This window comes from Protobothrops mucrosquamatus, unplaced genomic scaffold (genome assembly GCF_001527695.2).
Source record: "Protobothrops mucrosquamatus isolate PMUCROS unplaced genomic scaffold, P.Mucros_1.0 scaffold4036, whole genome shotgun sequence".
Lineage (NCBI taxonomy): Eukaryota > Metazoa > Chordata > Lepidosauria > Squamata > Viperidae > Protobothrops > Protobothrops mucrosquamatus.
Genome location: NW_015389970.1, coordinates 7,376 through 23,243, shown reverse-complemented (window position 1 = coordinate 23,243; position 15,868 = coordinate 7,376). Strand labels below are relative to the sequence as shown.

The following is a 15,868-nucleotide window of genomic DNA, read 5'->3' as shown; positions in this document are numbered from 1 at the left end:
TTCCATAATGGACTCCTGGAATGCAGCCTGACCATGTTTCTCACCTTTGGAATAAGGTAACCCCTCATCTTCACATCCTTTGTACTTTGCCTGGGAACCCCAACTAGCAAGATATATTTTAAACGCTGCATTTCATGAATCACAGCATTGGTGTAAGGCAGCTTCTTCCGATCCTGATAGGAAATTGACCCTGAGAAGCCAAACACATCTTCAATCTCCTGCTTGACTTTCTCTAGAAAAATGATAGAAATAAAAGGTTCATTTTCAATATTGTGTTTCCTTTATTTGTTTCCAAATTTTAATCCTCAATAGAACTTTAGGACCTGGAATAGCATTTGGGGCATTAATTGTAATCATTTAATAGAATCATATGTCTGAGAGAGACTTTGGAGGTCTTATAGTCCAAACCCTGCTCAAGGAAGGAGCCTTATATAATCCCATTTGAAACCCCAGTCACAACTTCCAGTGGTAAGACATTCCACTGATTAAGTTGTTCTTTCTGACCGGAATTTTTTCCTTACTTTGAGGTTGGATCTCTGTTAGATAGGTTTCTACATATTATGTCTTGTGCCTCTGATACCTAGAGCAGGGGTCTTCAAACTTGGCCCTTTTATAACTTGTGAACTTCAACTCCCAGAATTCCTCAGCCAGTATCTTGGTGACCAGAACTGGAAGTGGTATTCTGTGTTCTCACCATGGCAATATAAAATAAGACTATCATGTCAGCTGCCACCGTATGCTTGCTTGTGCCTGGCTACCATGCGATGACAGTCTTCCACGAATGCTGGGGAGGATGGTTGGGAAAGGGAATGCTTGTGGGGAAATGAAAGTAACAACTGTATCTTCCTGAGATGCTGCCTCAAGGTCACCTGACTGGGAAAAGAAGGCAGCTGCTTACCAACCTAGGCTTCAACTGATCACTCTGAAAACATCTCGCATGAACCTGATTGGCCATGGGGAATCATGGGAAGCAGGTAATGGAGGGAGAAGTTGAAATTAAGGATTTTGCTAAGATTCTCAGTTCTGGCTACGCATTATGGCAATACACTTGACAACTAATAAAACTATACCTTTCTCAGAAAATGGAGCCATGGATCATTTCTATTTAGAGGTTTATATGGTGGCAGATCTGATAAATCACTTCTTCTTGTCTTGATGCTATCACCTCTGTTCATGTAATCTAGGACTGCTTGATTGTTTTGTGAGCTGCAGCACACTGCTGCCTCATACTTAAGGAGTGATCCAGTAGGACACCTAGATCCCTCTCACAGTTACTGTCACATCACTTGGGTCACAAAGGAAGGAGATGCAAAATTGAATATCATGAGAAAATTGATGATACCTCATCCCATGGTGTTGTATGAACTTGTTTCATGAAGATGTTAAAAAGGAATGGAGAGTACAGAGCCCTGAGATACACCAAAAAGGAATAGCTGTGGGCTGGACTTCTCACTACCTATCACCACCAATTGGAACTGGCCTTGAAAAAAAGAGCTCAACCATGCAGCTGCCTTCTCTTCCCTTTCGGCTGACCTTGAGGCAGCATCTTGGGAAGATAAAGCAGTTACTTTCATTTCCCCCCAAGTATTCTCCCATCCAACCATCCTCCTCAGCATTGATGACAGACTGTCATCACATGGTAGAGAGGCACAAGCAAGAGTAACGTGGCAGCTGACAGGATAGTCCTACTTTACATGGTGGTGGTGAGACCACACTGAACTGTCCAGCCCCTATTCTTGCAGCAGGCTCAAAGGAAACCCTAGTTGATGGTATCAAAAGGCTCCAAGAGTCAAGAGGACCAAGGATGGATGTACCAACCCCATCCTGCTCCCCACAGAGCTCATCTACAAGTACAGCTAATCCTTTTGATGTCCCATAACCAGACCTGAAGCCTGACTGAAAGGGGTCCAGATATTGTTTCATCTGAAGCTGCGGTACAACCACTTCCCCCCCCATAATGCTAACATCCCTTCTATTCATGGTAGGGAGCCCCACATTGTATATCACCTCATGTCCGTCCTCTTGATTTTTTTCTATATTCATTATCCAACTGTAATTTGGTCTTCTATATGCAATTTAAGATTAAAAAAGTAACATATCTAAAAACTTTGGTAAATTTCTGCATTTAGTGTGTTAAATGTTTCAGATTTGTACTGATTTCCAGTTTTTAGTTCCTCACTCAATATTTTATTGAGGATTCAAAGAAGAATCTCTGCATGTACATTCTTGGCTTTCCTTTAAACTGCTAACTTCATACTTCTGGTTATAGGGTCAAGAAGCTACAAAAGGGCGTTGTTTACCTGAACGCCTATTCTCAACATGATGATGGATAATTCACCAATGGGTTATCTTAACCTTCCTGCTCCACGTGACTAAGTCTGAGTTTATAAATATCAGTACCACGCCATGTGCTCCCCAGTTTTGAGACTAGGCGATATGTGTACGTGTGTACGTATTTGTTATAATACCCCGGCTTCCGGCCCTAGGGTGGGAGTGAATTATCCATCATCATGTTGAGAATAGGCGTTCAGGTAAACAACGCCCTTTCTCCAACATGATTGGATGGATAATTCACCAATGGGACATACCAAAGCCCTGTGTCCCTAAGGGAGGGAGTCTGATTGGGCCTGGCTATCCTCTAATGTCAACGCCTGCTTCAGGACCCTACATCCAAATGAAGCCTCGGCAGCTGCATATTTGTCAACCTTGTAGTGGCGGACAAAAGATGAGGGCGAGGACCAGGTCGCTGCCCTGCAAATCTCCTCTATGGATGCCTGAGTTGTCCAAGCCGTTGAGGTGGCCGCGCCACGGGTAGAGTGAGCAGTTATATGACTGGGAATTGGTAGCGACTGGTTCTGATATGCTAGGGCAATGCAGGTCCTGATCCATCTGCCAATCGTGGAAGAGGAGGCCTTCTGACCTCTGGATGGGGGTTGAAAGGATATGAACAATGCCTCGGACCTGCGGAAATCTGCTGTTCTGTGTATGTAGCATTGTAGGGCCCTACGTACGTCGAGGGCGTTCCATTGTTTCTCAATGTCATTGGATGGGTTAGGACAGAAGTCCGGTAACACCACCTCTTGTGATCTATGGTATAGGGAGTTAACCTTGGGCAAGAAGGACGGGTCCAGACGGAGTACTACCCTGTCCGTGTGGAATATGCACCTGTTCCTGTTTACCGATAGGGCCGCCAGTTCCGAAATTCTTCTGGCTGACGTGATCGCGACCAAGAAAGCCACCTTCAGTGACAGGAGTCTAACGGGACATGTGTCTATGTGTTCGAATGGTGGCTTAACTAGTGCCATTAGGACCCGGTGAAGCTCCCACGAGGGATATCGATGTACCGTCGGTGGGCATGCGTTGGAGGCCCCCCTGATAAAGGAGCGAACCATGGGGTGCTGCGCTAGGGGAAGAGCGTTGTCACACGTGATTACTGTAGCGAGGGCTGCTATCTGTCTGCGGATGGTGTTCAGGGATAGCCCCCTCCCCAGTCCATCCACTAGGAATTCCAGTACCGTAGGTACAGGGGCTGCTAAGGGCTCAGATCCGCGCCCTGAACACCACCTACAGAATTCCTTCCAGGTTGTGTCATATATTCTATTCGTAGAAGGTCGCCTGGATTGTTGGATCATGTCTATTACCCTTGTTGAATATGAGTCCTGACTCAATGCCCGGCGTTCAAGTGCCAAGCAGCTAATTGTAACCACTGGGGGTCTGGATGCTGGAGCTCCCCCTGCGTGAGGGAGATGCGGTCCGGTGGGATGCGCCACGGAGCCTCGATGGAGAGATCCATCAGATCGGCAAACCAGGAGCGCCTGGGCCAGTGGGGTGCGACCAGAAGTATCTCCGCCTGTTCCTGCAGCGTCTTCCGAATCGTGGCCGGAAGAAGTGGAAGGGGAGGGAAGGCGTACAACAGTCCCCTTGGCCAGGGACTTCGAAGGGCATCCGATCCCTCCACTGACGGTGAGGGGAACCTGGAAAAGAACCTTGGTAATTGGGAATTGTTCGGGGAGGCAAAGAGGTCTAGGACCGGTAGGCCAAACCTGTCCGTGATCTCTTGGAACACCTGTGGGTCCAGCTGCCATTCCGCCTGGTCCACCGTTGTTCTGCTCAGGGAGTCCGCCTGCTGGTTGGACTCTCCGGATATGTGTTCTGCCCTGAGGGAAGCAAGATTTAGTTCCGCCCACGCCCCCAGCAATTGGGCCTCTTCCATGAGGGCCCTTGACCTTGTCCCCCCTTGTCTGTTGACGTGCGCCTTGGCTGCTACATTGTCGGTAAGCACTAAGATGTGCTGCCCCCTTACTATGCCCCTGAAATGTCTTAAGGCCAGGAGAATCGCCCTGAGTTCTAGCCAGTTTATGTTGTTTTCTAATTCCTGCTCTGACCACTGGCCCTGTGCCCAGTGGGAGTCCAGGTGTGCCCCCCAGCCGAACAGACTTGCGTCTGTGGTGAGGGTCATCCTTGTTGGTTCCTTGAACACCGACCCCCGCGTCAGTGCTGGGGAGGTCCACCATCGGAGGGAGTTCAACGCCGCCTGCGGAACTCGAACCTTCCGGTTGGAGGCGCTGATGCGCAGTCTCTGGAACGGGAGAAGGAGCCACTGTATCTCCCGGGCATGAAGGCGGGCCCAAGGCACGATCTGTACACAGGATACCATCTTCCCCAGCAGCTGCGATAATACCAGGGAAGTCACTCTGGCTCTCTGGATTCTCTGGACTGCCTTGCGGATGCTGGTCCGGCGATCCTGTGATAGATATACCGTACAGCTGCTTGTATCAATTATTGCTCCTAGGTGAAGGAGCCTTGTTGAGGGTATCGTGTGACTCTTGCGAAAGTTGACCGAGAACCCATGGTCCTGTAGGGTACTAATCGTTAGGGTGAGGTCTGATTGGGCCCTCTGTGCGGAGGATGACTGAATTAGTATGTCGTCCAAGTAGCACTGGACTCTGATTGGGACCCGTCTTAGATGTGCAGCCAATGCCGCCAGTACCTTGGTGAACACTCTAGGGGCTGAGGATAGACCGAATGGTAGGGCTCTGTATTGGTAATGGACCTGGTTGTAGCAAAACCTAAGGAACTTACGGTGGCCCGCTAAGATGGGAACGTGTAGGTATGCCTTGGTCAGGTCTATGGAGGTAAGGAAGTCCCCTTGTCTGATGCCAGCCAGGATTGACTGTAGGGATTGCATCTTGAACTTCCTGTATTTTAAGAAGAAATTTAGGTCCTTAAGGTCCAGTATTGCCCTCCAGCCCCCTGATGTCTTGGGAACGACGAACAGGTTGGAGTAGAACCCCTGACCCCACTGATTCTGAGGTACCAGCTCTATAGCCTGTATCTGAAGGAGGTGGCCTATGGCCTCTGACATGAGGGCTGCCCTATCTGCATTTGTGGAAGTGGGGCATGTGCGGAAACGATTGATTGGGCTGGAGCGAAATTCTAGCATTAGCCCATGGGTCACGGTGTCTAATACCCATGAGTCCGTGGTAGTGGCTGCCCATACGTTGGAATAACGGGTCAGCCTACCCCCTATAGGGTCAGCTGTAGCTGTCTCACTTGCCTCACCTGGTGAATCGTCCTCCGGTTCCTCTTGAACGTCTCGCCTGTGCCTGGTGACGGTTACTGTATGAGGGATGGTTCTGCTGGCGGTCTTGTCTTTGGTAGGGGACGTTGGCTGTCTGACCCCAGCTCCGGCTGGGGGCTGGTCGAAAGGGCTGTCTACGATAGAAGGCCCGAGAGGTTCCGGCACCCGGTCTCTTGTCTCCCTTCCTGGGCGCGTTCACTAGTGATTTGCGCTTGTCTTTGCCCTCAACCAGGTAAGAATCAAGGGCCGTCCCGAATAGGAGCCCTCCCTTGTACGGCTTGGTGACAGCCCTCCACTTTGCCTTTAGATCTACTCGCCAGTTCTTTAGCCACAGTAATCTGCGAGCAGAAATGGCTGCGGCGATGGACCGTGCGGAGTATCTGGCCGTATGGAGGGAGGAGTCTGCTAGGTACTGCGATGTGGCCACGAGCTTACCCAGGTTCTGGTGCATCCTGACCTGATCTTGAGGAATCATGTCCTGCAACTCACGTAGCCAGAGTACTGAGGCTCGTGCGAAGAAGGACATTGAGGTGGAGGCCTTAACTGCCCAAGCAGCTGCTTGGTGAGCCTTCCTAAGGGCTGTCTCGAACTTCTTTTCCTCTGCCTTGAGAGCCTCCGATATGTCCCCCGCTACGCCCGAGTTTGGGAACAGGGAACTCAAAGGCTCATCGATCTGAGGCACCTCTAGTAGTGACGCGAATGTGGGGGACACATTGAACAGGTTCTTCTCCGCGGATCCCAGGCTAGGTATGGATCCTAGGTTTTCCCATTGCTTTTGTACAGTGTTACTGAAGAATGGGGGGCAAGGGATATGGTTTTGTGTCACCACCGGCTCTTTATAGATTGGATTGGGGTCGTTTGAAGACGAGGGAACTGGTGTCTCCTGTTCTGTGGAAAGATTGCCTGTGGTGCAGGCCTTTATTAATAGGATATTGAACAGTGAGTGGTCAAAAAGACCCACTGGTGGAATCGGCTCTGGTGTTGTTGCATCCTCCTCTTCAGACAAGATGATGCCTGAATGGTCGAAACCTGTTGACTCTGGCTCGGATGTTGCCTCATCTGCTGGTTCTAGTGACCCCGCCAGTCCGCTATCCCTCAGTGGTGGTGAGGGGTTATGCTGTGGTTGATGTGGCCTGGATGTGGTCATGAATTGTGCCACGGCCTGGGCTATCATGGCCTGAAGGGCTTCTGGGCCCACTGGCTGACCTGCTGTACTGGTCGCAAATGCGGCTCCCGTTGAAGCTAAGCTCTGTGTCATCACCCCCTGAGCCGCGGAGCCTGATCCTGCCAAGGTTGTCTGGGCTTGAGTTACCTCCCTGGGTGGAGACCAGGCCCCTGGGATTAGGTTGCAATGTGCGGACAGAGGCTCGAAGGATGAGCTCGCTGGGGCTGAGTTCAACAGCTGTGGATCTTCTCTCTCAGATCTAGTACGCTTGGCAGGCTGCTTTCCCCTGGATGAGGATCTATTCTGTTTCCTCTTTGCAGGGACCTCCGCGGATGATGGAGATGCTGATGATGATGGATCTGCCATGGTGGTTGATCCGACCGTCTTCTTAGGGCTTTAATCAGTGAGAAGCGCCCCTCCTCTGCGCTGTAATTCTACTGAAATAGCCCAGTGATGTTTTCCACCCAGGTGAGGAGGGGGGGTTGGTGGGGTCCTAGAGTGAGGCAATGCGCCCAATCAGGACGAGCTTGCCTTCCCCACGATGATGGATTCAGCTCGCTGCAATGAATTGGAGAGTGCAAGTTAGCTGTGGTAGCTGTGAGCCCTCTTCCCTTAGGAAGCTCTTGGGCTCCTTAATTGATTGGTCCTAGGACCTGTTTGCCTCTCCTCAGCCCAGCGTCCTCTCCCATGTGAGGGAGTGCAGCGGTGGAGAAGCCCAGTTTGGTGAAGTTGGGAGCGATTGGATTGCTGCGAGGGGAGAATTCCCTTCCCCAGGCTTGTCCTCCATAAATGAATGAATGAATGAATGAGAGGCTGTGTGGGGTAATCCCCCTCCTCTGAGGCTTCCCTGTTCAGGGAACCCTCCCAGCTGCCGGGGCTTCAAGGAGGCTGCGTGGAGGAAATCCCCCCCCTCGGAGGCTCCCCAGCTTGGGAAGGAAAACTCCTCTGTTTATTAGGAGGTCAGAGGGGCTGCGCTTAGGAAGCTCCGTCCTCTGAGCACCCCTTGCCTGGTGAGATCAACTCCGACTGCCAGGGAAAACTGAGGGGTTGGGAGCAGAGCGTGCGCGCGTGCGCGCGGAATGCTCTATCCGGGGGTTTCCCTCGGCTTGGGTGAAGCTGCCTGGGCATCCCCTGACTTGACCCTCTGGGGAAATCCTCCCCCTTGGGAGGCCCTGCGGAGCCGAAATTGCGAGGGGTGCGTATGCGCACGTGCGCGCGGGGGCGGGAAAATCCCCTCTCCGGACCGAGAAGGCCCTTTCCTTGGTGGTTCCCCGTATGCGCGCATGTGTGCACGCGCGGGGAACCCCTCTCCGGAGGTCTCCCCGGCCTGGGGAAAACCTCATAGGTCCCCTTTCCGGAGGTTCCCGTATGCGCGCGTGTGCGCGCGCGCGGGGAAACCCCTCTCTGGAGGTTTCCCGGCCTGGGTGAATCCTCAGAAGTTCTTTTCCGGAGGCTCCCGTATGCGCGCATGTGCGCGCGCGCGGGAAACCCCTCTCCGGAGGCTTCCCCGGCCTGGGGAAGTCTCTCTGCCTGCCGGTGAGTGAAGCCACGTGGGGGTATTCCCCCTCCCCGGTGTCTCCCGAGGGAAGCCCTGCCGGCTGTAATAACAGCGAGGGCGGAGCTGTGGATCCCCGATGGATCTTTGGGCGCGAAGCCTGCGTGGGGATTCCCCTTCCCTGGGAGGCCTCCCGACCGGGAAAGCCCTGCCAGCCATATTAATGGCGCGTGGGCATAGGGTGGGGTCCCCAGGGCTCCCTACTCCGAGGGAATCCTCGTCGTCGCTGAAGCGACGCCAAAGAGGAAAAACAAAAAACTTACCAGTCCCGGGGAAGGTCCTCTGGAGCGAGAGAACACTTCGATGGGGCTCAGCTGATTGTAGGGAATTCCTTGTGCAGCTGAGGCTTTTTTTTTTTTTTGCCGGCAGTTCCTGGACAAAGGATGTCGGTCTCCCTGGGGATGAGTCCAGTTGAAAGGATCCGATGGAATCCTCCTCCCGGTATGGTTCCCCTGGAAATTTCTCTCTTGCTATGGTATTAACTCTTTGTTGAAAGTGATAAATTGTAGTAAAATGTTGATAAAGTTTAAAGCTTAAAGTTTAACGTTGGTCTGGAGCATGAAGACTAAGTCAAAAAACTGGGGAGCACATGGCGTGGTACTGATATTTATAAACTCAGACTTAGTCACGTGGAGCAGGAAGGTTAAGATAACCCATTGGTGAATTATCCATCCAATCATGTTGGAGAAGAATAGATTCAGTTCAATCATTCAGTATTTCAAATAATTTCTCTGTGTTTTAAAACCTGAGAGGGACCCTCGTTCCACCCACCCATGTCTGTCTCACCTTGGATGTCAGGATGATTGGTCAAGAGGAGCAGTGCCCACATCAGAGTAGCCATGGTCGTGTCTGTCCCAGCAATAAAAAAATCCCAAATACACTGAACCAGGTTCTCTTCACTGTAGGTTGAATCGGGGTCATTCCTGCTCTGAAGTTTAAAATGGAAAATGAAAATTACAATAAATTCTATGCAACTTTTGTGTGGTTATTTTGCCTCCGTGTTGCAAGTCGTGAGAATAAACCTCTCACCAGTGCTCTTTATATTCAGTATGGGCAATGTACCCAGATGTCTATCATTACAATACCCAATTACAATTTAGTGAATAAATAATTTAAAAAGCATGTCACCCCAGTCCTTCTCTTCATTAAATTAAAGATACCCAATTCCAGCAACCGTTCTTTATATTTTTAGCCTCCAGTTCCCTAATCATCTTTGTTGCTGTTTTCTGCACTTTTTCTCGGGTTTCAACATCTTTTTGCATCATGGTGACCAAAACTGGATGTAGTATTCCAAATGTGGTCTTAGCAGTGCAGTATAAAGCAGCACTAATACTTTACATGCTCTTGATACCAAGTACCACATTGATATCAAGTACCATAAGATCTACTTCTTTTCCATCCACAATAGTTCAACGTTGTTCTTTATACTCAATATGAACACTGTAACCAGAAACTTACAATTATAACACTCACAGATGCTACTATATACTGATGATATGATGATAGAGAGTGAAAAATGAACCATCCTTGAACCATTCATACAGAGCATGCCTTAATTGTTTAGGAAAGGAGGCCAATATTAAGATTCAATATTCAATATTCAATATATGTTGAATCTGGTAAACAGGCCAATGGTACACTCAAGACTGATAGTATACAATTGTAAATGAAGTGACCTAGTTCAAATCGATAAAAATTGCTTTTAAAAAAAAACATTCTGGGTATTTCTCTGAAAGCATTGGGGAAGAGAAACTATTTTCCTTGTTTCAAACTGTTTCACATTTTTACTTATTGTCAAGGCTGTGAAAGTATCTGTACTTTTCCAATCATTTCATGGAAAGTATTCATTTAAGTATAAATTAATCAAAAGTCCCTGCTAATTCTTTTCCTTCTTAGTGGAACTTCTTTAGAAAAAAGGGGGAATGGTATGATACTGAAGAGGTACAATATAGCTCTTATTTAGAAGCATCTGGGATTTATGTGGGAGGAAAGCACCACTCTCTCAGAGAAATAAATATTTAGGGAATATTAAAAGGCAGAATGTCAGGGTTCCGACTAATGAAACACTTCAAAGAACTTCCAGGGATTGTTTTCCTAAAAGGTCTTTTATTTATGTTACAAAATGTCGGCACGGCATGACCGAAAGGATGCTAAGATCTGAAATTCCACCCACCAACCAGTTATTTTTGCTAGCATTTCCCCTCCCTTATTTTGCTGTCATGATTTACGTTCTCCAATTAGTTTGAAGGGCAAAGGTTCTCTTCCATTCTCTTTTGCGGGCTTTTCCCTCCTCCCTCATTCTCCTCTGAATTAACTCTAAAAATACCAGACAGTTCTGCATATTTTGTCAAAGCAAGAATATTCAATATTAGCAGCGTTGACACAGAATATATTTCCCCAAAGGATCTTAAAAGCAGAAAAGAAGGCCCAATTTTTCTTAATAGCCCCCAGTAGGAACTCAGGAAACCGCCTTTTAGAAAGGCGGATGTGATAATCCTATTCAGAAAGGTTAGAGCCATGAAGTTAGAAGCTGATGAGATTAGAAAAACAAAGATCTCTAAAATCTGCATACCCCACCACATCAGAATACCAGAAAGGCACACTGAAGCTCAGGTCAAAGGTCATGCCACAGTAACAGGAAACAACCTCAAAAACCCAAGAAGGTATAAAAACCCACCACTCCCAGCTACATGTGGTCAGCTGCTCTAGAGCCTCATGTCTTGTGGTTCTGCTCTTCAATAAACTATAACCTTCTTTCTAAAGCTGTCTCCATTTTGTTTATTCCCGGCTTGGACTGGACCCTGATGGAGATTTTTCTTTCAACATTTAGGTTGGGTTAAATTCAGAATGGGAACTGAATAAAAAAAAATACCTCCAAGAAAAACAAAACTCGTAGCTCCTCTTGTTTACTTATAGTGAGGAATGTAATAATTCCTTGCCCATATATTGAAGTACAGTAAATCCATACCTTCTCCATCTGAAGAAGATAGTAATCAATGAAATCCTGTGGCTCATGCAGAGCGTGAAATTCCTTGTGCTTCTCTATTTCCTGCTTTGCAAAGGAAAGGATAAGGTCCCTAGAAGCCAGGGCTTTCTGGTGAGGGCCTGGGAGGTAGTTCATTAATTGTGTTGAAATATGATACATCTAGTAAAAAACAGAAGAGGTAATGTTATCTATTTATATCCTACCAGAGTTACAGAAGATTCTCAACACTTCACTCTCAACTTAAAATGTGATATATTTATTGTATATTTATGTGTTTAAAAATAAAAGATTTGTTGTTGTTAATTTTGTTGTTGTTAATTGCAAAGTCTTCTTCACCTGCATCAAGAGGCTCTTTAGTTCCTCTTCACTTTCTGCCATTAGAATGGTATCATATGCATATCTTAGGTTGTTGATATTTCTCCCGGCAATCTTAATTCCAACTTTTGATTCATCTAGCCCTGACTTTCTCATGATGTGCTCTGCATATAAGTTAAATAGGCAGGGCGACATAATACAGCCTTGCCGGACTCCTTTCCCAATTTTGAACCAATCAGTGGTTCCATATCCAGCAAGGAGAGAAACAACCTACAACTAAGGAGAAACTTCCTGACAGTTAGAACAATTAACCAATGGAACAACCTGCCTCCAGAAGCGGTGAATGCTCCAACACTGGAAGATTTTAAGAAGAGACTGGACATCCATTTGTCTGAAATGGTGTAGGGTTCCTGCCTGAGCAGGGGGTTGGACTCGATGACCTCTAAGGTCCCTTCCAACTTTACTACTACTTACTACTACTACTACTACTACTACTACTACTACTACTACTACTACTACTACTATTTTATAGGTTTCTCAAGAGACAAATAAGATGGTCTGGTACTCCCATCTTTTTAAGAACTTGCTACAATTTGTTGTGATCCACACAATCAAAGGCTTTAATGAAGCAGAAGTAGATGTTTTTCTGGAACTCCCTAGCTTTCTCCATGATCCAGCATATGTTGGCAATTTGATCTCTAGTTCCTCTGCCTCTTCGAAATCCTGCCTGTACGTCTGGTAGTTCTCGATCCACATACTGCTGGAGTCTAGCTTGTAGGATTTTAAGCATAACTTTACTAGCATGTGAAATGAGTGCAATGGTGCGATAGTTTGAACATTCTTTGGCAATGCCTTTCTTTGGAAGTGGAATGTAAACTGACCTTTTCCAATCCTGTGGCCACTGTTGAGTTTTCCAAATTTGCTGGCAAATTGAGTGTAGCACTTTCACTGCATCGTCTTTTAAGGTTTTGAATAGCTCAGCTGGAATACTGTCACCTCCACTAGCTTTGTTGTTGCTCAGATTTCCTAAGGCCCATTTCACTTCACATTCTAGGATGTCTGGCTCGAGGACAGTTACCACTCCATTGTGGTTATCTGGGACGTTAAGCTCGTTCTTGTATAGTCCTTCTGTGTAGTTTTGCCACCTCTTCTTAATCTTTCTGCCTCTGTTAGGTACCTGCCATTATGGTCCTTCATCATGCCCATCTTTGCATGAAACATTCCCTTCATATCTCCAATTTTCTTGAAGAGAACTCTGGTCCTCCCTATTCTGTTGTTTTCTTCTATTTCAGTGGTTCTCAACCTTTCTAATGCCGCGACCACATAATACAGTTCCCCATGTTGTGGTAACTCCCAACCACTTATACATCGCCGGGTGCCAGGGGCGTGGCCAAGTGGGTGTGGCCACCAAGTGGGTGTGGCCACCAAGTGGGCGTGGCCACCATGTTGTGGTGACCCCCAACCATAAAATTATTTTCATTGCTATTTCGTAACTGTAATTTTGCTACGTTATGAAGCGCAATCTAAATATCTGATATGCAGGACGTATTTTCATTTTTACAAATTGAACATAATTAAAGCATAGCGATTATGCTTTCCTCTCTCCCTCTGTTTCCTCTCCCTCTCTTTCTCTCTTCCCTCTCTTTCTCTCTTTCTGTCTTTCCTCTCTTTCTTTCCTCTCCCTCTCTCTCTTTCCTCTCTCTCTCTTTCTCTTTCCTCTTTCCCCTCTCCCTCTCTCCTCTTCCTCTCTTTCCTCTCCCTCTTTCTCTTTCCTCTTTCCTCTCCCCCTCTCTCTTTCCTCTCTCCCTCTCTCTTTCCTTCTCTCTTTCTCTCTTTCTTTCTCTCTTTCCTCTCTCTCTCTCTCTTTCCTCTCTCTCTTTCTTTCTTTCCTCTCTCTCTCTCTCTCTCTCTCTCTCTTTCCTCTCCCCTCAATATCTCTGGTTTCTCCTTTCAGTGACTCTGGGCAGGTTAGAGTTCAAAGATGTATTACAATTAAAAATACTAAAAAACTTTTTAAAAGAGTAATGACAGCAAAACCAATAAAAACAACAGAAGCATCCAAATTAAGTGACCACGCTGGAATAACGCGCATAATTGGGCCATGAGGTGCAACTTCCCCCCAGGAGGCAGAAAGAATTCAGGCAAGTGGCATTTCGGAGCCGCGCAAGTCAGCCCGGGGCTCGGTCGGACCCTCCCTGGTGCAATTAGGGGAGGCTCCACAGAGTCCCAGGCGCCTGACTTACGGAGGAAGTTAGCCGGGAGCACACAATTAGCGGGCTCGACAGGAGGTGGCTGACGTGGACATCCCCATGGCGGTCAGGCAGCCCCCGAGCCGGACGAGATTCCTGGCCACGGGGCGGGAACGGCTCCCTCACCGGGGCTGCTCAGCCTTCCCGGCTGGCCAGCCGAACGGGCCTTTCCAGGGCCAAATCCTGCCGAGCTCTGCCTGTCGCAGGAGGGCGAGCTGGGCCAGGCTGGGCAGCGGGAAAGGAGGCGCACTGCAATTTGCACAACCCCAGTCCCGGTGCAGAGGAGTGCCCCCGCCCCGGTGGATGAGGGACTGGGAGGGGGAAGCCCCTTCCCATGCCTAGAAAGCAGCAATTCCTCTCCTGCTCTGGGCATGGGAAAATGGGCGGAGGTCCCGGGAAGGCGAAGCGTGGGGGGGCAGGAGGCAGCAGAAGGCCCCATGCGGCTCCCACAGCACCACTTGCACACCACACCAATGGCGCAGAGCTTGCAGTCGCCGAGCCAGACGCCAGTACGGGGCGGCGGGAGGGTGCAGACAGCAGGCAGGCAATACCCGTCTCTTTCCTATGGTAAGCCTGCATTTGCCGTTTCGCCGCTTCTTTCTATTCCCCTCCATCCCCCACCCCACCCCCTACTCCTCTCCCTCAAGTCAGCATTAAACTTCCGTTCCATCTATATGTGGACTGATGAAATGTAGAAAATCTGTTTCTGGCGGGGAAAAAAAAAGCTTTCCCAAAGAGAGCATCAAGTATACAGAGATCAGAAGTATGAACAGTGGCAGTAGCGCTGCTATGGTCAGGCTGCTCAGGCAAAGAGGACAGGCTACGAGAGGAGGAGAAGAACTTTGAGGCATTGTGCGGGCAAAGTGAGTGAGCTTTTTTTTCTTTTCTTTTGCAGAGCGTACCGGCAGGGAGGCGGGTGCGCTAACTCTCCTAAAGAAATAGCTACCATGGGTGGGTGAGAAGAAGAGGACTCTGGTGGGCCGTGTGAGACAGAGAGAGAGAGAGGGAGGGGGGAGAGGGAGAGAGAGGGGGGAGAGGGAGAGAGAGATTAATGCGCTTGAAATGCAACAAAATATGTGAACCTGTGTGAAAAGAGTATGTTACGTCTGTGTAACATCGAGTCGATCTGTTTTTATCCCAAAACAGGGGGAGGGGGAAGAAGCATGCAAGGAAAGAAAGAGGCAATTTTACTTCTTTCCATTCCTGTGGAAGTCGAACCTCTCCCCCCCCTCCTCTGCTCTTCGTCTCGCATCCTTCTAGATTTGCCGCAGTGAGGCGCAGAGAAACCACCGGCTGGGCCACCAGCTGGCCCAGCCCAAGGGAGGTAAGCCACCCACCGGGCCCCACCCACGCCAGCAACCCTCCCTACGCCCGCCGGCCTCCTACCTCCCACCCCTGGCCCTCTTTTACTTACATTTAGTAATTGCTCAGCAGGGAAGGGTGGAAACGTCCAGAAACCTCGCCTTAGCTGCAGACAATTTGCAGCACAATTTGCAGCACAATTTGCAGATTGGGGCTTTTGGCGGGCTCAGCAGAGCAGAGACAGCCTGGACAATTCCTATTGGCTTTTGAAAGCCAATAGAATTAGACTCTATTCAAGAGAGTCTATTCTATTGGCTTTTGAAAGCCAATAGATTCTATTGGCTTTCGAATGCCAATAGAATAGAGTCTCTTGAATAGAATCTATTCTATTGGCTTTCAAAAGCCAATAGAATAAGAGGGAGTAGCACAGCTAAGGAAAAGGGGAAAAAATGGTGGACTGCGTTGTTTGGCGACCCCCGTTAAATGGTCGTTGGACCCCAAATGGTGTCGCGACCTATAGGTTGAGAACCGCTGTTCTATTTCTTTGCACTAATCATTTAAGAAGGTATTCTTATCTCTTCTAGCTATTCTCTGGAATTCTGCATTCAATTGGGTGTATCTTTCTCTTTCTCCTTTGCCTTTCACTTCCCTTCTTTCTTTAGCTATTTGCAAAGCTTCCTCAGATAGCCATTTTGCTTTCTTGCATTTCTTTTTC

General features: G+C 48.4%; 1 protein-coding gene across 1 annotated transcript in view; it reads right to left on the bottom strand.

Moving 5' to 3' along the window:
• Window positions 1-15,868, bottom strand: part of LOC107298508 (cytochrome P450 2J2) — a 26,442-nt gene that overhangs the window by 8,604 nt on the left and 1,970 nt on the right. Inside the window, exons 3-5 of the mRNA XM_015827888.1 lie at window positions 11,270-11,446; window positions 9,088-9,229; window positions 45-232 (exon numbers count right to left, since the gene is read on the bottom strand). Of these exons, the coding sequence (XP_015683374.1) occupies window positions 45-232; window positions 9,088-9,229; window positions 11,270-11,446 (507 nt within the window). The remainder of the gene's footprint in view (window positions 1-44; window positions 233-9,087; window positions 9,230-11,269; window positions 11,447-15,868) is intronic.